The 22,822-nt window shown below is 38.8% G+C and overlaps 1 protein-coding gene across 1 annotated transcript; it reads left to right on the forward strand.

The window, feature by feature from the left end:
* The first annotated feature begins 836 nt into the window (after positions 1 to 836).
* Positions 837 to 8,653, forward strand: LOC102295751 (exostosin-1). The gene is made up of 3 exons (XM_005947972.3): positions 837 to 1,825; positions 2,474 to 3,076; positions 4,111 to 8,653. The coding sequence occupies exons 2-3, from the start codon at positions 2,780 to 2,782 to the stop codon at positions 4,864 to 4,866; spliced, it is 1,053 nt and encodes a 350-aa protein (XP_005948034.1). The 5' UTR covers positions 837 to 1,825; positions 2,474 to 2,779; the 3' UTR covers positions 4,867 to 8,653.
* Positions 8,654 to 22,822: the final 14,169 nt, after the last annotated feature.

Raw genomic sequence — 22,822 nt, forward strand, 5'->3', positions numbered from 1 at the left:
GTTCCAAAACGGCAATAGTTTGAGCTATTATTTTGAAAAACCTGTTTGACATGCCTCACTGTAAAAAGCTCACTTGCCTTCCAGTACTGTTTGGTCACGAGAAGATCAAGTTATTTGGTTTTTATCATTACAAAGTTTTTGCCAGATTTATATGAATAACACAGACCTGGAGCTGCTTTTAAAAATGTAGGCTGAAATAAATTGCCACAAGATGGCGCTGTTTGCTGCACCAACCATTTGTGGCGTTGCGGCTTCACAACATCTGTATAACCCTAATTTATGAGATAATGACATCTATTTAGATCCTTTGCAAATAAATTTTATTCCATCAGTTGCATCAATACAAATTTAAGCAGCTACATGAATTAAGCGCCAGACACATAGATTAGTGGACCAGATGGTCAAAGTTGAATAATTGGGCCCAATATTGGACTCACTGAGCGATTCCACGAGTTAATTAAAAGTTCTCATGTTTGCAAAACACCGAGACGTAACTAATCCCTGCACGATTTTTATACGCTATCTTAACCTTAAGATGCACAGGTATAGCGTAAACTCGCACAGACTCCTCAAATTACTGCCTGCAATTTCAGCGTGTCGTCAAAATATAATAAATGAGCGCTAAACAGAACTCAGTGACGTTGGCTGAAACAGCTACAAGATGTAAAAGACATGCATCCCACATGGTTAAACTGTACTATTGCAACAAGTCGTGTTTTACAACTTTTTAAAGTCCAACATTTGCAGTTTTCTGAATGGAGTTTGATTTGTAAAATGAAAGCAGGAATGACCCAGAGGACCTGTGAGTGCACCTCTGGGACTTCCCCGTGATCTGTGATTTCAGTAATTTCTTGGGACGTCTTGTGTTTTTGTTGCACGCTCCATTAACCAGATACAAATACATTTACAAATGCAAACTGGGAGATCCTGAATTATGGCGGGCTCCTGCACCTTATCGGAGCAAACAGACTCTCCGTGCATACTCCGATCCCCCCCCATGTCTGCCAGCCTGCTACTGTCTGGCTTATCAGCGCTGCTGCTGCTGCTGGATGCTGTACGGTGCAGCAGCTCGGATCCAGTTGAGGATTTCAGGATGGAAACGTGAGGATGGAAATGCTACTGGAACCCCGTATTCTCGTTTTGATAGCCCAGAAGAACATCAGTGTTCTCTTGTGATGCTTATTTGATCCATTTGCTTTACTCCATAGAGAAACGCTCCCGCCGGTCGAAGACGCTCCTGAAAGGATTTTATTGATACGCATCTCTCCAGATCAGGTGCGCCGGCGTCTCCTTAACTTACCTGGGATGATGATGATTTCTGCTCATTTCTGACTGTGAGCGACAGCGCACAGAGGGGGGGATGTGGATTTCAATTTCAAAGTTTGGGTCTTCTCTTGCTGTGGGTTTCTGAGAGAGGGGGGCATGGCTTATGCTGATTGGAGATGCACGCGCCTTGTTTAACCGACTTAATTCTGGATGGATGCTGTCGCTGTGATCGCGGCTCTTCTGGCAGATGAGTGTGCATTTGAATTCTCACTGTGGGAACCTATCGCGTTCACAGCTCGCTGTGTTGTGTTTTCCGCCGGGACTGTGGTCCTGTCTCGCGGAAAGTTTGTGACTGGGATGCGGCGGAACATGAAGGCAGCGCACAGTGGATCTCTGTGAATTTCCTTCCGCACGTGGTTTCAACATAGCGTGTCATTTGCTAATGGATTTACAGTTCGAGGGTTCATGAAGAATGTGTTTCCGAAGTGGATATTCCTCCACGGGCTGGAGGGGAGAGCAGCGGACACTTCCTGGAACCACAGGTGTTCTATACAAACAGGTGAGAGGATTCAATTAGGAATTACGCTTACTAAAGAGTTATGAAATATAATTTGTAAGGTAGAAATTTCTAAAGAGTTAATAATAGAGGTGGTTTTCCTGGCAAAAACAGCCCATGTGTTGAACGCGTAGCTCGCTGCAAACTCCCTTCAGAAATGCTGCATTTTAGTGGCGAACCTGTCATCAAGCGACACTCTTTCGCCCCTAACGAGACACCCTGCGCTGTGACGATGATGTCGAAACAGCCACCGCTATCAGTCAATTCCGTTTTTAAGCGAACACCGGGCTCTGCATACTATTTAAGAAAGTCAGAAGCGCTACTGAGCCGTCCATGTCACATTTAGCAAAAAAACAAAAACTTTTTGAAAAAGTTAAATATCAAAACAAAATTAACGTGTACAAATCAGCTTGGGCTTTTATTATTTTAATGCCGTGTCTTTAGGCAGATTTTTGTGTATTTATGACATGTATTGTGTTGAGTAAAGGTGCTCAGATATGGTTTAACATTTTTCACAGAGCTTCTACGCTGTTATTCTGATTTTTTTCCGTGCAATATTGTATCAATTATTTATTTAAAAAAATGTTTATTTGTCTCAGAAACTCCGATATCTTATTTCATTGATAGTTTTCTATTTATGTTTTCTTTTAGTGACGCCAAAACCCAAAATGCCGAGTTGTGGGTAGAGAGCCGACCTGCATCTACCTCCCTGCAACCCCTCTCCTCGTCATTTCCTCGTCCCCGTTTCCCTGCTTTCTTTTGGCATCCTTTTGTCAACGCTTTTACTCCCTTTTATTAATACTTGTTTTATTTTAATCTCTAAGTTGATCCTTTTTCAGCTCCATCACTATTCTCACACCTGCTGCCCACCTCGTTTTATTGTGAACCTCCACCCTATTCTCCTCTCTTCCCTCCCCAGACCCACCACCTCCTCCTTTTCCTCCCCCTACAGCACACATGCAGGCCAAGAAGAGGTACCTGCTTGTGTCTGTGGGGGCCGGTCTTCTCTTCCTCATATATCTGTGGGGTCTGCAAATTGGGGAGTTCCAACAGCAGCCATACCAGTATCATCAGTTTCCCCAGTACCCCCTGTATCATCAGTACCACCAACAAGAATACCAGTACTACCGCCAAAGTAAGGAAGTGTACTACCAGCCCCAGCCATTGCCCCAGAGAAATCCATCCAGACCACCCAGACACTGGCCGGAGTCGACCAAGCTGCTGGAGCCGTATTTGGAGGGAGGAGAGCAGGAGGTAGACTGGAATGATTTATAAGAAAAGAAACAATGAAAGCTCTTTAAGTAAAAACAAAAAGAAGTGAAAAAGTCCAATTTATAAGCGTTTAGTGATCAAAATGAAAGTCCAACAACAGGACAGAACAGTAAAACTGAGTTAAGGAGGATGGTTTCAAAGCTTTTGTGATTGTAAGCTGTAAGGGGGGGGGTCACAAGATCAGAATCACAATACTTTATTGATCCCTATGGGGAATTATGTAATGATGATGATGATAACACAATGATGTTGGGTTTTTTTTTTTTTTTAGTATTTTCTCTACCAGTGAAAAAAGATTCTTTCATTCAAATCAAAATATCTGCAAACGAAACATCTCTTTTTGGCTGAGCTCTTACCAGGCATTCATGCTGAAAATAGCCTAGTGTTAAGCGTTGGCGGTGGTAGGTGTTATAGAAAGAAGTGAAGAGAGAGGAAACTTTTAGGAAGGCAAAAACACTTTAAAAAGAATTTTAAATTCAAGGAAGTTACAGCGATATTCAGAATTAAGGGGAAAAGGCTGTGGATATTGTGAAGTGAGTACCAATTCATGGTATCAATGCAGCGTGTCACGTTGTGGCTTTTCTGCATATCCAACTACACTGCTTTACTTTGTTTCTTTTCACATACTGCTGTCTAAGCAGATATGCAAGTTCTTGTGCATAGACATTAGTTTGCTTTAAGGGATTACATGCATAGATGGCTAAGCACCATTGCTTTGGGGAAATCAAGCACAAATTACCAGCTGAAGAATTCAGGATTGCAAGTAATGCAACAGGCCAGTCAGTAATGATGAGGGAGCAGTTTCCAGCCATGAATTTTCAAAAGCAGTTTTCAGCAGGAGACAACTTTTAAAAGCGTCACTATCTAGAAATCCCATTAGGTCAAAGATGCAGTTTTGAGTGCAAACTATTTATTCGTTTTTGGGGGTTTTTTGGAATTTGTTTTAATGGAGAGTTGACTGTACTGCACAAACATTGGTGTGATGTTAATAGATACATTTGTTTCTGTGGATACAGGAGGACACCCCTCAGCTCCATCATCAGCACACCTCCCCTCGTGAACGACGGGCGATCCGTGACAACATCTACAAGAACAAGCGCTGCCGCATGGAAACCTGCTTTGACTTTGCTCGCTGCCAGTCGGGATTCAAGGTTTACATCTACCCTCAACAGAGAGGCAGCGAGATCTCAGAGACCTACAAGAAGATCTTGACCTCCATTGAAGAGTCCCGGTTCCACACCACAGACCCTTTGAGGGCCTGTCTCTTTATTTTAGCTGTGGACACATTGGACAGGGACCAGCTCTCAGTGCAGTACGTCCAAAACATTAGATCGCGTATCCAGAACCTGCCCACGTGGAACGATGGCAGGAATCACCTCATATTCAACCTTTACTCTGGGACTTGGCCGGACTACACTGAGGATTTGGGCTTTGAGGTGGGACAGGCCATGCTGGCCAAGGCCAGTGCAGATGTTGTCAACTTCCGACCTAACTATGATATTTCCATCCCTCTATTCTCAAAGGATCATCCGCTAAAAGGAGGGGGCATAGGTTATCTGACACTTAACGATGCACCACCTTCCAGGAAGTACCAGCTGGTTTTCAAAGGGAAAAGGTACTTAACTGGTATAGGTTCGGAGACCAGGAATGCTTTGTATCACATCCACAATGGGGAAGATATTATTCTGCTGACGACATGTAAACATGGCAAAGACTGGGAGAAACATAAGGACTCACGCTGTGACAGAGATAATGAAGACTACTCAAAGTAAGATTGATTTGTGATGTTTCTTTCACCTTTTTGTAGTTTTAAGTGGCTTTGAAATCTTTAAAAGTCGATTTCTTGGTCTGAATGCTTTTCGTGCTCTGTGCATTAGCATTCCATGCAAAGAGGTTCTCACCTTTAAACTGTAATGTCCTTGCAGACTTGGATATTTTCATCTGTTAATGCAGTGCTTATTGTGTTTTGAAACAGATCAGCTAGCACACACTTTAGAAGAAGTAAGTTGTGATGCTATCTCATTATCAGCCGCTTCTTGCTGCTGGTTATTTCAAATGCAGCGAGTTTGCGGATCATTACAACTCCTCACAAGTGCTTGTTGTGTTGGAGTTTGCATGTTAGTACTGTCAATCTTTACAAATTTGGTTTACTGGCTGCAAACTCTCCTTCTTCACAATGTTGAGCATTGGGGGCTGCTGTGCCTGAAGCACTTCTTCTTTATTTGAATTAAACAGGTTGGATGCTTTCATGCACATACTTCACAATTGCCATGGGAGTTGAGCTTCAGTGTCGCGGTGCTCATGAGACAAAATGGTACAGAAAAGTGAGGGTATTTGTGCAGGTTTGTGTAATGTGCGTGTGTGAAGGAGAGAGAGAGGAGCAGGAGAGCAGAGAAGCATCGGCTGAAAGATGGAAAGTTTTTGTCAGCTCAGCAGTTGGTCGAGAGAAAAGCGATCTGAGCCGAGAAGTTCACCTTTTGAAAGTTTTAGCTTGAGCTGACAGCTGAAAGAAGAGACTCCATTGCACTTAGAGTGAAACAGACGCACCATTCTTGACTCGTCTCACTTTGTTAGTCCGAGTCATCTGTTGCATATTTTAGATTTAGAAATTGTCGAGGTCCGAAGGAAAGCTCAGTGCTGTCAAACAGCAGCTTAAATTTTACAGTAAGAATCTGCATACAGAGGAGTCAGCAAATATTGCATCTGAGACATTGTTCAATCAAGAACAGTAGTTTGGACTTTTTCTTTTCTTAAATAAAATGTTCCAATGGTCCCTCACATACAGTTAAGGTTGTAATGGGTTTAATGTTGAAACTTGGTCTGAAAAGCTGATTTCACTCATAGTGAATTCAGGGTTTCTTGCAGACTATAAACTTTATTCAGTGGCCTTCATTAGGACTACTTTGAATCCACTTCTGGGAAATCTGCTAATACTTCGCTTGTAAGACCATCAATACATTACTGATATGTTTTGGCCACTTAGTGAGAACAGAAACAAGTTTCACAGTCACAGCGAGAAGTCTAACAACTGAATTGTTTTTAGATGTGGTTTCACTGTGGCCTAACGGCAGAGCCTACTCTGTAATCGACGTAAGTGGCTGACACGCTTGCCAGCATTCATGCATGGTGTTTTATGTGTTAATTAACTTGTGATTGTCTCTTGGTGCTTTTTATGCAGTCCCAGCTAAGATGGAAACAAATAAAATGCTGACATCAGTGAGTCCTTATATTGAAGCAATGATTGTTGTTTTCTCACTGATCTTCCAAAACGACACCAAAACATTATCGGGAAATGCACAGGAGCAATCAGAGGTATTGAACAGGCCAATCACAAGTTACATTTCCAGACAGGTTGTAACACGGGTTAATTTAGAGGGGTTTGCTGTTACAACGTATCAACGGCATACATTTAAGTATAAATTTGCTGGGACTCTCAAAATAATAAGTGTCTTTAGCAGCTACATGCTCTCCTATGTTCAGGAGCTACTTTCAAACGTCTAATTGGAGTTTAATGCTACAAAGGTGACTACTGACTTTGCTGGAAAATGGACATCTTCTGTAGCAAACCTGTTAAGCTGTTTGCTGTTTAAAATCCAAACAACACGGTGAAAGATGCTAAAACACAAATGGAGAAAGAGGGCAATAATTTGATGTGTCTTTGTCACCACCAATGACCCTATATATATTATATTGGGCAAAATTATAAGGCCTCTTAATCTCTGAACTCAGGTGTTCTTAATCCCGTTGCTACAGATATATAAAATCAAGCATCTCTCCATGCAGTCTGCTTTCACAAACATTTGTGAAAGAGTGAGTCGAAAGAGCTCACTGAATACAAGCAAGGTACTGCAATAGAATAAACTGCAGATTAACTGCCATTAACATATATAACATATAATAAAAAAGCTGGGACCTTCATGTCATGAGTTTCTATTGCTGAGCAGCTCCTGCAGATGTAATGTTTAGGTGGCTCAGTCCTTTTCTCCATGGAGTGTGTGTGTGGTCCTCTGATCCAGCATAAAAATCCTCTAAAACATTCACTGTTGACATCGCTTGGTATATTTTTATTTACTGGAAACATTTCACTATCTGAAGTTGGAGGTTGTATATGAAAAGTCAATAGATGAACCCCTCGGTTTCTCTTTCATTTCAAATCGAATGTGCTGCAGTACAAAGCCAGCACAGCAAAAGAAAAATCTGTCAGTGTCCCACTGCTAATGGACTGCGGTGTGTTTCTGAAGGTGCAATGACTGTAATCAGTGGTACAGGATCGCATTTCTTGTTGCTTCACAGGCCTGTACCAATACTTTATCAGCAGCTGACGGCATGCTGAGAGCACATGTCTCTAGAATGCAGACAAAATATAAAACTATCTCAGAAAATAAGAATAACAAATTGGAAATGGTATACGTGACCACTGTGTTCGCTGAAAGCCCCGTTTGTCTTTAATAGTCACTTCATTTATTATGTATTGGAACATTTTCCTGTAGGTGTGATGTGTGGTAGGAGGATTGTTGCTTCAGACGAATCTAGACAATACAATACAAGAGTACATTAAGACTTTTATTTAACTTGAACTTGTTCATGAAAATGTGTTGATTTAATGAAGCTGGCTGGTAAAACTAGTGGCTTTATGAGCAGCTTTTAGGGAAGAAAAAAAACCAACATAATGCATGTTAAAGGTACTCGAAAAGAAATCCACCATGTACTCAATGCTGAATAAAGCACAAAAGGCAATAATGCATATGCTCCTGAACAGAAAGTGCTTATAAGCCTGCCTCACTAATTAAATAGTACATTAATCATTTTCTCAGTCTCGGTGTGATATCAGGCTGTTATTAAATACCAAATGTTCTGCTCTAAGGTGCTCTTTTGTTCTTCTTTCTCGTAATTTGACTTAACAAGACATTTTAAGGAACTTTAAAGCTTGGTGTCTGTCTTACTAATAATAAAAGTGATTAAGTGTGAAGGGGAACTTACTTTGTCAGATGAGACACATGAGATGGTATGTAGGGCTCTGCTTCATGTGTGCTTTGCTGTTTAAGAAATTGATGGTTGATGGTAAATTCTAGCACGCTGTGGGAAAACTACAAGTATGCAGCTTGTACAGTCTGTTTAGCCACTGTTGTTTTTTTTCCTGTGCAGAGATTATTTAAGAATATCCAGACTGAGCACTTGGACTAATAATTGACAACAACGCATTTAGAGACTTTTGTCTCATTAGTGAAAAACATATGGAGCACAGACTTAAATACAACAAACAAAGGGTTTGAATAAAGGTGTGTTACATAACCCAAATTGGCTTAATCCAGCAAATATTACAGAACTGATAATTATTTTGATCATGCAAAAATTCTAAATACTTCCATTTTTATTTAAAGCTGGAGAAACTCAGACTTTAGTAAAGAAACGTGTCCATACTCTTTGTAGACTGAGATCTGAATGCAAGGATGTGAACTAGGGCTGTTTGATATAACGATATGTATCGGATGAGGATATAAAAACGTCTATCGTTTCATTTTACGCTATCGTTTGTTTCGTGGTGTCGCAAAATAAACTGTTTACAGCAATATTTTTTTCATCGTTTTGATGGTCACTGTAGTGGCTATATTAATTTCTTAAAGTTCTCTCTTTCTCTTATATTTAATATAACCACACTACAGACAGACAAGCGCTTGTTTTTATGCGTTGTCCTTAGCAACAGCGACGGTAAAACCACCGCGTGTCCACTCGTTTATTTTCCACATAAACCTTTCACAATAAAGCTCAAGATCCTGTTGAGACTTTTCAAAATAAACAGAATCACGTGAAAAATGCAAAGTATTTACGGATGAGAAGCAACAAAGAGCCGTCAGGTGCTAAAAAATAAACCTTAGACTAAAACGTTAGAACAGGCTTTTTGCCCGCAGCACGCTGTGTAATAAATACTCACAAAGAAAACGGCGGCCGTTACGACTTACGTCTAAAAATGTATAGTTTCATGTATCGGTTAAAACACTGGACTCCAGGTACACGACGCGCAGCTGGAAACACTTCACGCAAGTCGAGCTGCCCAAGATTCACAGAATTTACAGAAAATGTTACATTTTTGTGATTTATATCGTTATCGGACGATAGATGTCTTGATATCGGCATATGAGATTTTGGTCATATCGCACAGCCCTAATGTGAACATTAGATTTTGTGTTAATAACACCATTTCTCTTGTATAAATGACCATATTCACACGGTTCTCTTTTTAAATGGATCCAGTTAGCCAAAATATTCAAAAATGGAAGGTGTGATCAAAGAGTTTAGGACTACACCCATAAGAATAAATATGTCTGACTAAAATTTGGCAAATCCACCCTTCAATGTGGTCGTCTTTTAGACTTCTGGACCGGTGGTAACTACTGGTTCCTTGGTAAAAATGTGAATTGCCTGACTCGTTGGTGAGGGCTTGCTGTCCTGTACTGTCTCATTAATACAAACTGCAGGACTACTTACGAATCACTTGTGAAACTCCAAAAAAGTAAAGGAAAAAAAGAAAAGAGCTCTTAGTTTGTAATTTGCATCACACTTTTTAAATTTTTCATAGTTAACTAGCAGATTTTTACAGAAGCTGGGACCTTCTATTGCAATCGATATGCAGGTTTGGAATTAGGTTTTATTTCCAAATTCTTCTCAAAGTACCCGCCAACATTTGTCCCTTGGAACCATAGGTTTCCATGGGGTTTGCAGCAGGTCTCTGTGCCTGTGCGAGTCAGACCTAAGGTGTGCAAAGTTTGCATTAAGAATATTTTGTCCAAAAAGTAAATCACCCGTGCCACTTCAATGTTTTTGCTCAGTTTTATTTTTGAGAGGATGTCGAACTCTGCATTTAGCGACAGTCTGACCCAGAGGACTAAATTAATAAGGCAGGTCAGTTTGACACAGATGTTTATGTTTGTGGTTGTTTGCGGTCTTGAGCAATGAGTCAACAGCAGCAGTGCTGAAACTAGTCCAGGGATGCACAAAAACATGAAGTCAGAGGGTAGATGGGCCAAATTTAATCACTTTTCATTGTTACAGGTGCCATTCCAGATCATGTTAACTACAAACATGGCTCCGATTTCTGGCTCACTGAAGAACACAAAATGGGAATGAAAAAATTAACTGTAGGCTAGTTGGTTTTGTTGATATTTAGATTTTTGTTTAATGAATTTTTGAGCTTGTTTTTATTTTCTGGGTGTCTGTGGCAAAATCTGTCATGTGGTAAGTTTGATGATTCTTATTCCAAAAGGATAAAAGTTTGCTGTTTAAAGCTTCATGCTGTTAAACAAGTCAGATGAATCCAGCTTAAGAATCTTTTGATTCTCGAGGTTGTGACTGAGAGCGCCTTCCTGCCTGTTTGCTGCTGCTTCCTCTGGTGTCTTACACACAGCACATCGATACAGACATCACCCAGTGCAGTCAGGGGGGATCCTACACTGCGAGACTCCCTGATGGGAACAGAAACCAATGAGGATCTTGAAGCCTTGGGGCGGTCGATAATTGCCCTCCAATTGAATTAAGCTGTGAATGAAGGGGATAGATAGAAATCTCACCTCCCTCTGAGAGGCACCAAATTGAACTCACGCTGTTTTACTGTACATAGATAACAGCCAGCTGAACCAATTAGAGCTTTGCTATACAGAAGAGTCTCCCCAAAGACAATTTGATATCATAGGCTCAGGCTTAATTTACAGAAAAGCAGATTAAATGTTTAATCCAGATCACTGTCACATCTTTGATGATAGCTTACAGGATCAAAACAGGAAAGGAAAGAAAGAGTAGTGTGGAGGCTAGCCAGATGTGATGCGAGGTGTCCTGTTCAAGCCATAAATATGTTGTTTCATTTTTTTTCTTCCTGCTCATAACCTCCTCTCTTGTTTTGTCTCGATTGGCGGTGGTAAAAGTTGAAATTGGCAGTTTGGGAAACCTTGAATCCAGCGTAGTGCTGAAAAAAGAATGACTCACCTTAAAAGTAACTCCAAAATTGATTGTATTGTGAGCTCCAGTGGGCTTGTTTTCATTGAGGACAGACTAAGTTATCACATGACCTGTTCAAATGCTGGTTTACTGCTCTTGCACATTTAACTGTTACATCTACCGTGCTAGCATGGGTGTTTTTTTGTTTTTGTTTTTTTTCCTATGTCTACCTATAGCATGAAAGTGGAACTTGCTAAGAGACACTTGGGAATATTTTATCTTTAATTCAAATTGATAAGTGATACTTTAACCTTTCAGTGAACAAGGACAGCATAGGCTCTCTCCATCAGGCTACATTAGTCCATTATTCCAAATTTTATCACAACACTGCAAACTATGCAACGTGCACATGTTTTAACCGTCTAGTAATCTCACACAAGCTTAAAAAAAATCACAAATGGTTAACTTACTGTCAAAAATATCACGTACAGATTCAGTTTGTTGAATTTCTTCAAGTCTGAGTTTCAGTTTATGAACAGAATTATCACATTTCCTCTGCTTCTGTCTACTCCATCAATTTTATCTTTGAATGAAGAAATCTGACATTGTGACAACATATTTTTAAACTCTGAAATACACCTAGCTAAATCAGTGGCCAAGCTGCACATTAAACAGGTTGTGTGTGTAAGTGTGTGTGTTTGGTGAGAATTGGCCTACTGCAACCACAAATTTATCATCTGTGCAGATTAACACATTGGAAAATGTTGAGTTCGGGGGAGGGACTGTGGGCTGGCATTTCTGTATGATTTGTTGAGTATGAGGATTGCACCGGCCGAGAGGAATGCCAGGCTGGAGCACACAAAAAAATACACAGTATATGCTGAAGTGTTAAACTGCCAGTTACGTTTTATTTTCTCATTAATTAAAAGTGCTGAAACTGTGGGATCCCATGTTTCTCTAAAGGAATTAGAGTTATTTTTACAAGAAAATATAAAAAATGAGGCCAATAAAACTTTTTTTCTTCTAAATTAAGTTAATTGTTTTTCCCCCTACCTGAATAGTTTTTTCTTTATCATTTACTTCTGCAATTTTAAATATTTGCATAACTTGCGAGCAATTGTGTTTTTGTATAACTAACCAGGATCTGTTTTAAATCACAGTATGTGCTGTCAATGCATTTTAGACTGACAACACACTGACAAGGATAAGCTCCGTTTTTCTTTCTGGCCCCATCTCAGCTTTCTGTGGCAGTTCAGTTATCGATGGCCTTTAAATGCCAACGGATGCATTTTTATATATATATACACACACACACACACACACACACACACACACACACACACACACACACACAAAATATTCCATCTTTGCTGTAAATGAAGCGATTATTTATAGGAGAGTGTATTTACAGTGCTTAACAAATTTATTAGACTCATAAACCACTCAGGTCAAGGTTTATGCCACAGCTTCCCTAAATGATTAATATTTCCATAATGTTTAATCCACCAATAAGTTCTTTTATCAAAATTGTGTTTTTATTGCTAAAATAAAAATCTGATTGTTGTTATGCACAAATTTACAGATTTACAGTTTTTTTTAAAAAAATTCTTTTTTTTTAAAATTAAGATGCCAATTTAGAATTATTTGCTAGTCCTAAACAGAAAAATGTTATTTGCCTGAATATTATGCTTAATTATTTGACATCTCATAGATGTCCAGACTGTTGTCTTAAATTTGTGTATAAAAATTGATGCTAATTAGTTTTTTTTTCTGTTAAATACCAACATAAATTCTAGTTATAAACAACTTTTTGACAGATCTTTAAAATATTTCTTCTTGTTTTAATGACAGGTGTTCTAATAAATTTGGTCAGAACAGTATAATTAGAATTTGAATTGGATATAAAGACAGTAAATTAGCGCAGCTTAAGCAGGCAACGTGAGTTTTTACCAGCATGTTGTAAGCTGTCAGTATCCTTCATTTTCAGCTAATAGCAAAGATTGATCAAGTCATAATAAGTGAGGCAACAACAGAAAAGGTGTGAAGCTAGTTAAGACCCGTTTCATGGTGCTAAACTGGCAATAACATGAAACAGCAGCTGGCACACAACTCTGAGCTAAATGTGCCATAAATGAATTGGATATACAAGTTTTCCACTTTTTGCACAATGTAATTGGTTTAGCTAGTAGCCTGCACGCTTGTGAATTCAGGTTTTTGTCACCATGCTTGGTCTCTCTTTGGAATTGAACTGTAATTACCCTCCTGAAGGTTTCACCGAATGCATCATTTTACAGCTTCAGTACATCTTTCAGTAAAGATTTCATAGGCCAACTCAGGTCTTCACCTTTTTTTGGAGGTATCCTCTGCTTGCTTTATAGCTGTACACCTACACTTGTAGTGAGGGTAGAAAACACATAAAAACATTGTTGAATTGAACTTAACAGACTAAATATTTTATTTACACTATCTAGAATAAAATGTGTAATGCCATGTTAAGACTGAAGGATTTCTTTATGGTTGCACCAGATTATGACTGAATGTAGAGTCATGTGTTATTAAAGAAATTTAGCCAACAGACTTGAGAGACCTGTTGGTCCAATCATAATTTGACATTTTTCATGACCTGTGTTGTTGTACAAACAGATGTACTGACCAAAGTGGTGTGAGCGACTCTGTCTTGTATTCACAAAAACATGGAAAATTAAAAAAAAACCTGACAACTGATTAATTTGTTGGTCTCACAAAGAGAAGTGTGTTGTCTATCCATTAGCCTCTCTTTTCCTTTTCTAAGCTCATAGTGCTTATACCACACATTTCCATATTTGTCCGAGCAGGCCACTCTGACAGGCTATTGTCTAGATGTCACAAAGTGTCCAAAGTGCAGCATCACTTTTAGTTCTGACCCCCTTAAGTTGTTTGAATCAAGCTTTTATTGTGCTGATAATGTGTAGCCTGAATGGAGGAGAAATGTAAGAGCTTTGGCATGAACTCTCACAAAACATTCAGCAAAGCAAAGTTAAACCACCAACCAGGCATGCGCCGATGTGAATTGATTGGCCAAGTTTGGTGTAACACCCTTGTATTTTTAATACATCACATAATTTTTTCCACGTTTTCAGTCCAGTCCATGTACCTAATCATTTTAAGAGGAAAGGTGTTTGTTAATCTACTTTACACAGATCTATAAATCATTCAAGCATAAAGAAGGCACTTAACTCGAAGGATAAACCAGTTTTGTTTCTACACATACGAGACAATTTAGCAATTTTATTTAATTTAATTGAACACTTTTAAATGGTGTCTTTACGCACTGTGGTACTGGCAGCCTGTTGCAAAAACACCGTTTGTTCTAATTTTTTTAAGACAGTTTGACAGGCATGAAATAGTATTTTTGTACCAACGAGGTGATTCTCAAACAGCTATTAGACAAAAACCTGGCTTGTCTTCTCATGGTGTACAGTGTTCTGAAAATATTTCAGGAAACTGGAACAGGACGACAAAAAAAAGAAGTTTCAGGTATATCTACGTGGTAAGCCAAATTACACAATAACTGGACTGAAAATCAGTGGGAGCAGGTCTTATGAAGCGATGAATCCAAATTTAAACCAAGGGGGTCAGGAGTTTTTACCTTCACCTTACAATAGGTAGTGTCTTGAGGCAACTGCCATTGTGATTTGGCACTATATAAATTGAGTTGATTTGAATTGAATCTGTAAGACATAGTGGAACCTCTGTCACAGTTTGGGGCTTTCAGCTTGGGGATCTTGTCAAAACTGATGAATTTATGAACGAAGAAAAGCCATCAGATTTTTTCCACAATGCAATGCCATTTGGAAAGTCTGACTGGCAATAGCTTTATTTTTCACGACTTCAATAATATTTGAAGCAGAGAAGGATCATCTCGACAGAGAACAGAAGAAAAGGGGGCAAAAGAAGAGGAAGAGCTTTAAATGTCCTTCAAGAAGCCTGAAGGACAAGTCCTGAAAAGTACTTAAAGAATTCCCAATAAACCTTGCCTAAGAGAGCTATGTTGAAGAACAAAGGCGGTCATAGAAATTGCTGACTTTAAAACTTAAATGTACAAACTCTGCATTTATTAAGGTCAAAAACAAACTTGTATACAAGTATGCATTTATTTCCGTTCATGTTTGCATGTTTATTTCAGTAAATTGCTGTAAGTTCTTCCTAATTTGCTGGGAAAATATTGAGAAACGAGACTTTTGCACAGTACTGTAGAGTAGGTAGTAGTCAAGGTCTGAAGAGATCACATGTCATGAAAATGTCCCTTTTCTGCAGAATTTGCATGTACTAAAGAAGTGAAATGACATATCCTGACAAGCTGATAAAGACACACAAGCAGCATCTCTAAAAGCTCGTAATGGACAAATATTTGACCCCAAGCATTCGCATGATACTCTGTCATCATTCACCAAATGTGCTTTCATCACTAATTATTTCATCAAAAGAAAGTAAAGATTCTAAATGAATTAATTACAATGGGCTCTCACTGTTCAGTGTTTTTAATTTGATGCGTCCAAGTATGCATAAATATATTCAGATGGAAACACAGCTGCTGTCACATCTGTGAATCTCTGGCAGCTGCAGAATCCAATATGTATGATGGGAGAAAAGTGTCTGACTGTATTAATTGAAATGTCAGCGGTGGTCATGTGGGTGGCCTGCTGTCACTGCGTTTCTTTTAGTTATTTCTTGCTGGGCTTGTTGTGAGTTGTTCTGTTAAAACACATCAAAAGGTAAAGCCCTCTTCCCTTGTTGCTGCTTATCTTCCTTACTCCTCACCATCCTGTCTCTTCACCTCTCATTCTTCTCATCTTCTCCTCCATTTTCCATTCCTCTCCTGTTCTCTCCTTTATTCCCCTTATCTGTACTCTTCCTCACTCCTCTGCCTCTTGCTCTTTTCCTCACATCTTCCTGCTTCGACTGCTGAGCTAAAGTAACCCATGGAAAAGGTTTTACTGCTGTCTTAGTGCATCTTTGATGCAAGTCATGATGAAGAGCTCCGTGAAGAATAACAACAAACTCTGTCAGTTTCAGTGAAGGAGAGAGACAAGTTAAGGACTTCTAAGACACTTCATGTGTGACCACATTAGAAACCTAATTAAAGCAACAAAAAGGTGGCTAAACCGGCCCGTTTGTAACGATGCACTTGCAAACATTCAGAAAATAAACTCTTTCAATAACAGTCGCTGCAGTAAAGTACATGAAAATAAACCAAATAAACAGTTTAAGTAATTAATGAAATCTTTAATATCTATCAAAATGAGGTTCAGTTACCCAACAAGAATGACAGAAAAGATTAAAACTGTTAGAATAAAGTCAAAGAAACCTGGTGATCCTGAGCAACACAATCTGAGCCCTGTCTCTTGAAAATCGCATCCCCGTTCAACTAAATTGCATTTTGATTTGCAGTTAAATTGCTTGTAATCAACATCCGTGCAACGAGCCATGGGACTGAAAGAGTTTCTAATGTGGTTGGTGTCTTTAAACGGTCTATTTTAACTCAAACCACAATTGTTTTCTCTCTTAAATGTGTCCAAAGAATCAAAATAAAACCTTCAAGTCACACTAAATAAACTGAAAAGGTCCCTAATCTTTTTGATAATGCCTCTGTCAGCCAGCCTGTCTGATGGATTGTGTGAATTTTGATATGTTCAATATATAAATTCGGACTTTTTGAAACTTTTTGGCAACAGGCGTGTGAAAGAATATAGTGAAATAAATGATTTCATCTTGTGTATTCAGAGTCTGATGGATAACTGACAGTTTCCTTTTTTGGTGACACCTTATGTAGTTTATTTATTATTTCTAAACAGGTGTTTTTTCTTTCTGTACGTTTCTTCTCTTCCGATAGGGGAAAGAAATTGGCTGCAAATGTGCTGCGTAAATAATGACCTCCTTTGGCCACAGCTGGCCGATGAATACAGTAATAAGAAATCAATATAAAATCTTATTAGAACTTCTGAAAAACAATCATAACAAACCGTAAATACAGATGAAAAATAATTCATTTTGACAAACAATATCCTCTTCTTATTTCCTCCTAACTCAGACTAATAAAAGTTGTGGAGACACGATTCTTTACTGGCTCTTTGAGAGTTTCTAGGGGCCATTAAATGGCTGCAGATTTCTCAGCCAGCAGACAAGAACAGCTGAACTTGTCAATGCATTGAAGGCTTCTGCCAAGGCTGGTTGGAGGGTAAAAGGAAACTCTATTGATCAGCTTTGACTTCACTACTGCAGCCAATCAGAAGATGAATAGAGGTTAATAGTTCTTGCTGTGTGAAATCCAAATATAGATTGGCATTTAGTGCAACGGGGCCTTGGCATTTATTTTACTTGACCCACTGTCAGTCTTATTGGGAAGAACAAGTTAAAGTATCAGAGGCCAAATGGTCACTGTGAGGAACACAAGCCAGCAAACTGTGTGAGTTTAAACATTTGTCTGATTGATTGACTTAAGTTTTTGTCTGAGCTCTTGACTGAATTTGCAAGTTTAAAGCATTGCAATCAGCATTAAATTTGCACCTGACCTTTCCTGGCAGACTTTGTCATGCTGAATGGCTGTTAGCTGTTTTTTCAATGTCTCGTCTTGGATAAAAAAAATCTAAAGTGAATGACTTGAGAATTAATGTCTCCACCTCCTGGAATTCCTTCCAAAGTAAAAAAACTTGTGACTGCACTTCCTAACCTACTGACAAACATGCTACATGCAAATAATTATATAACGTGTGTGTGTGTGTGTGTGTGTGTGTGTGTGTGTGTGTGTGTGTTTTTTTTCTGGATTTTTTTGGTTAATATTCTTTCTAGGAAACTACCATGAAAATAAGAGGCTGTTCATTTCTTTGGAAGTGAGTAAACTTACAAATTTACTAGTGTTCGCTGTAAGAAAGAACATAAAATAACTCACATGTGCTTTGTTGCTTCACCTATTTGCATTTCCCATTGTTTACTGGACCAAACGAGTTAGGTGTGAAATCGTGAAGAACTAAGTGCCTTAATTTCTACTGCCTAATATAATATAGTTTAAAATGAATAAAATGGTAAAATATAATAACTGTATATTTTGATCATTTAAAACGGGAAACATACAATAAATTAAAATAACAAAATGTTATGCTACTAAACTTTTTATTATAAATTCTTAAAATTGATTTTATTTATCTATTGTTTTCAAACATAACAACTGTGGAAAATAACATACTTTTCCCTGTGTGCCTGGAAAACACTTGACAGCATGCACTCCATTAACGTAAATGAAATCACATTCTCCAACCAACTGTAGCAACAACTGTGCTTTTGCCTTAATGTACTATGACTCACAATGTGAATCAACTTGCTACAACTTTTATGGTATAAACATTGCAGCTGCTCATGAGCAAGGCAGTTTTGTTCTTCTTTAGGATGTAGTTGGGTAAAGAAATTTCTACCTTAAACTCTTAAGGAGACCGGTTTGATGGCTGCACTCGGAATTGTCAGGGCGTCTCCTAAGTTTCCTTAAAAGTAAACTTGGAAAACGGTAAACCTTCTGAATGCGGGTTTTCTGTAAATATGCTTGAACTTTACACTTTATACCAGAATAAAACTCAATTTATGTCTCGCTTTTCTCGAACAAACGGTGAGTGCCCACTCTTCGTCACGTCAGTTTGACAGTAACAATACATGCTGAAAAAATGTCTTTGTCTGGGTATATGTGATGCTATGCTGTCTGTCTGCAGAAAGGATGTCATTTTCTGCAGCAGCATGAAATGTTGCCAGCCCTCTCACTCGACTGCACATCACTTTCTTTCCTTATGTACCCAGAAAATGAGCCAGGAACACAATTCGACTCAATCACAGTATTTTTTTTTTCTCTTCTCTTTTGCCATCTCCATTCGACCTTTCTTCCTAACTCTGATTTCTTTGCCAAAGTTTGCTGTCTTTATTTCGTCTTCTTTTTCTCTCTGTGCATTAGTGTGGTGAGCAGTGACAATCAGTTGAGTTGAAGTAAAGGTGTGTGGGAGCTTAACAGGATGTTTGCCATCCATCCTCACCGAGAAAGACCAGGAGGACGGAATTAGAGAGGTGGTAAAATAGTGGAACCACTGCCTGGCAGGATGGATTGCAGTGTGAATCCATCACGTTTCAAACACACACACGTGCACAGCAACAGGAAAGAGAGGAAACTTTATCAGAGAGGAAACAAGAAAGTGTTGCTCTTGTATGATTTTTCATTTGCTGCATGTCACCCTGTGTATTTGTTTTTTCTGAGCGGAAACAAATGGTCCAAAAAGTCGAACAGTTTTCTCTACTGGTTGGTTTCACAAACATTTGCAGCCACAGATCCCTGAACACACACATATTACAGCAGAAGTGTCCATCTTTTTCTCTTTTCTACTTCCCGAAATCCATATACTGTGGGACAATTTTAGCTGTTGTTGATTTAGTATCAAGTATTTTTTGTATTATGACTCCCTAAAGCATTTTCTGCTGTATTGTTGATTCTCCAGCTCAGTGAAAACTGCTCCGATTTCTTACATGAGGGAAAGATTGGACTGGATACTTTGCAACTGGATACTCTGCAGGCAAACTGGATGAAAATCTCTTTATTAACAATTCATATCAGCAGCCTTTATGATTTATTACAAAGTGAGACATGGATACTAAACAGGAATATGAGTTGTCTTGCATGGAACATGGGCACATGCACATCCTTGCTTTTGCTCCAGTTGTATCTTTTGGAGTTTGATTTTGCTGTTACTACACATCGAATAGATGCACCTTGATTATTTCTGCAATAATCAGCTAATCATCCTACATATTAAGGCCTGGAGTTTTAGTTAAGTTTGTATCAATTATCAGCATATTTGGTAGCAGCAGACATGGTTGAACTCTGTAAAAATTTGTTCCAGCACATAGAATCTGGATTTTTGTTGTCTCTCAGTTGTACATGTCTAGAATTTGTTGCTATCAGCATGCCCTTTATACTGGTTTCTAGTGCAGACTGCTGGTGGTGGTGTAATGGTTTCTTGGCACACTTTGGGCCCTCAGTACCAATCAGTTCTGAATGTTGTTGCTGACCATATGCCTCCCTTTATGCCCCAATCTTCTAATGGCTACCACCAACAGGATAATGACCCATGCCACAGCAAAGGCTGTCTTGATTCAGTGTCAGGGGGTTTGCTTATTTGTTTGAGATATGAAAAAAGAGATGTAAAAAGAAAAATTGATTATTTGTAAAAACAAGCACGAGTGCCTTCCAGCTCTTACACTACACTCTGCCAGTTCTCATAAGCATGAGGGAGCCAGACACAACAGTACATCCTACTATAGGAGTAACCAGCAAAAACTTTGCAATTAATTTGTTTTAAGCATTTGCATTTATTACAATTTTCTGCAGGCAAGACAACATAGAGGAAAAATATTTTTCCCAGAGCAAAAGCTGGAGTGTCCTTGAATAAAAAGCTTTTGATCTCTGACAGCACCAAGGTGAATTCAAGGATCGATTAATAACCATTATTTTGACTTCTCACAAATTTACTTCCACAGCTTTTGTTTTCAGTGTCAATTTTTATTTTATGAACTAGTATGAGGTAGCAGGAAAAAATGATCGAAAATACATGGAAGGAGGTCAAACAAAAACGACTACTGCTTTGTGGAACATCTTTAAGCAGATGCCCCTCATTCTCCTTCAGTCTCTCTATTTTCTTCTTTAATAAGAGCTCTTAAAAATCCAATACATGAAAAAAAAAATTCTATTGCCAGATAATAAAGAAGATCTTTTAGATTTAAATGAATAATAACCTAACCATAACAGTAATGTACTGTATTTTGGCAAAACAATGTACCTGCACAGTTTCATATTTTCATCTTTTACGTTCTTACACATGTTACGTATTTTTAATTGTTTTTAAAGATTACAGAAAGGATGCTGGTTCAGTGCCACACAGCGAGAAGGCCTTGGATCGGATTGTTGCCGGCCTTTGTGTGTTGAGTTTGCGTTTCCTCCCTGAGCTATTGTGGATTCTTTGTGAACAGGTTTTCTCCTTCAGTCCAAAGACAGTATGTTTGATTTACATTAGATTGGATTCTAAATTGGTTGTAAGCTAGAATATGAGAGTGAGTGGTTATCTGCCTGGGTGTGAGGTGGGATAGGCTTCAGCCCTCCCATGACCCTGAACTGGATAGATGTTAAGGAAACGGATGAATATATGGGAAATGACAGAAAAGATTCAATAATAAAGAAATACAAAGTTATCAGTGTTTCTTTTAGTAATGTATTTATTGTACGTGTAGAGCTTTTACAGCACTGATTCTGGGAAATAATGAAAACCCATGAAAGATTCAGTTTCACAAAACAAACTTGTCCAGCTCATATAAGCTCCTATACACACACACACACACACACATGCACACACACACACCCCTAGACCAAGGCAATGTGGGATTTGGTTAATAATAAATAAAAAAGTACAGCCTTTAAACAATATGTTCCTAAGTATCACACTGGGAATTTATTCCTGAAAAGGCACATGCAACTGTTTCTTATTACCGCTGACAAACACACACATACATTTACATGTTCACATTCTCACACACACAGAGACACACACTATACCTAGCACCAGAGGAAGGCAACTGTTTAATAGTTTCAGTATCGCTGCCATAAGCTCTTCTCGCTCCATAACCGTGTCAGCAGGGATTTACAGCTCATTGGTTCTCATTATGAAAATGTGATATTGCACTTTGAAGCCCTGCGGCTATTCTTGGCCTATAGACTTCTGCAGTGTCATGGTTTACAGGCGGAGGGAAGCAGCCAGCAGCCTCATCCTCATCCTGCAGGTGCACAGAGGTGAAAAGACATCAGTTTTTACAATATGGTTTATTTGGCATTTTCCTCTTTAAAAAAACATACATCACATCATCAATAGTAATAAAAATGATACAATTTACTTCCTATTAACATTTAGTTGTATGAAGACAGAGTTACCAGCAAGAAGTTTAGTTCCTTTTTGACCCAAATATGTATCTACTACGTTTAGTATGTGTATGTGTATCTATAAGAAAGAAGCAGGACTACAAACATTTCTGCATTTATGTTGCTTCTATTTTTAATTATGAGACTAATAACTGTGTATCTGAGTCATCTTCATCAGGCTCCAGCTTTTCCCAGTTTGATATCTTTTGCATTTACCCTTTATTAGACAGGATCATTTTGACGTGTGTGTGTGTGTGCGTGTGTGTGCGCGCGTGTGTGTGTGTGTGTGTGTGTGGGGTGGTGTGGAGTGTGTGTGTGTGTGTGTGGGGGGGGACATATGCGATGCATTAAATTGTCTGCAGTTAATGTGAACCTAAACCTAACCTCTTGACTAGAATAGAGTAATCCTTTAATTGTCCCACAAGGGGAAATTTGGTTGTAACAGCAGCAGGAAAAACACATACAAACAAACAGGACACAGAAGAGAAACATTATTAAAATTAAATACAGATAGGAGGCAAACCCAGGTTGTAGTGTAAATCGGTTGATAAAATAGTGCAACTTACAGCGCTGATGTAAACATCTATGTTTGTTGGGAGCAGTTTTGATTGTACAATCTGACAGCTGCAGGGAGGAAGGACCTGCGGAAACGCTCCTGCATGCATCCTATCAGCAACTGACACGTTTATTAGAAAACGAGACATTTAAATTGCACTCATTTAAAAGACAGAGTTTGGATGTAATGCCCCTTTAAATGATCCAAACTTATTGATGTGGATAACTCTGCAAAGCACATTGAGATATATACACACACACACACACAC

This window comes from Haplochromis burtoni, unplaced genomic scaffold (genome assembly GCF_018398535.1).
Source record: "Haplochromis burtoni strain Fernald_Lab_line unplaced genomic scaffold, NCSU_Asbu1 Contig_567, whole genome shotgun sequence".
Taxonomy (NCBI): domain Eukaryota; kingdom Metazoa; phylum Chordata; class Actinopteri; order Cichliformes; family Cichlidae; genus Haplochromis; species Haplochromis burtoni.

Bases quoted from the DNA above. Each gene is read 5' to 3' on its own strand.
- LOC102295751 (XM_005947972.3), top strand. From the start codon at position 2,780: ATGCAGGCCAAGAAGAGGTACCTGCTTGTGTCTGTGGGGGCCGGTCTT. The intron at 3,077-4,110 runs GTAGACTGGAAT...CTGTGGATACAG, and splicing joins TGGAGGGAGGAGAGCAGGAG to GAGGACACCCCTCAGCTCCA.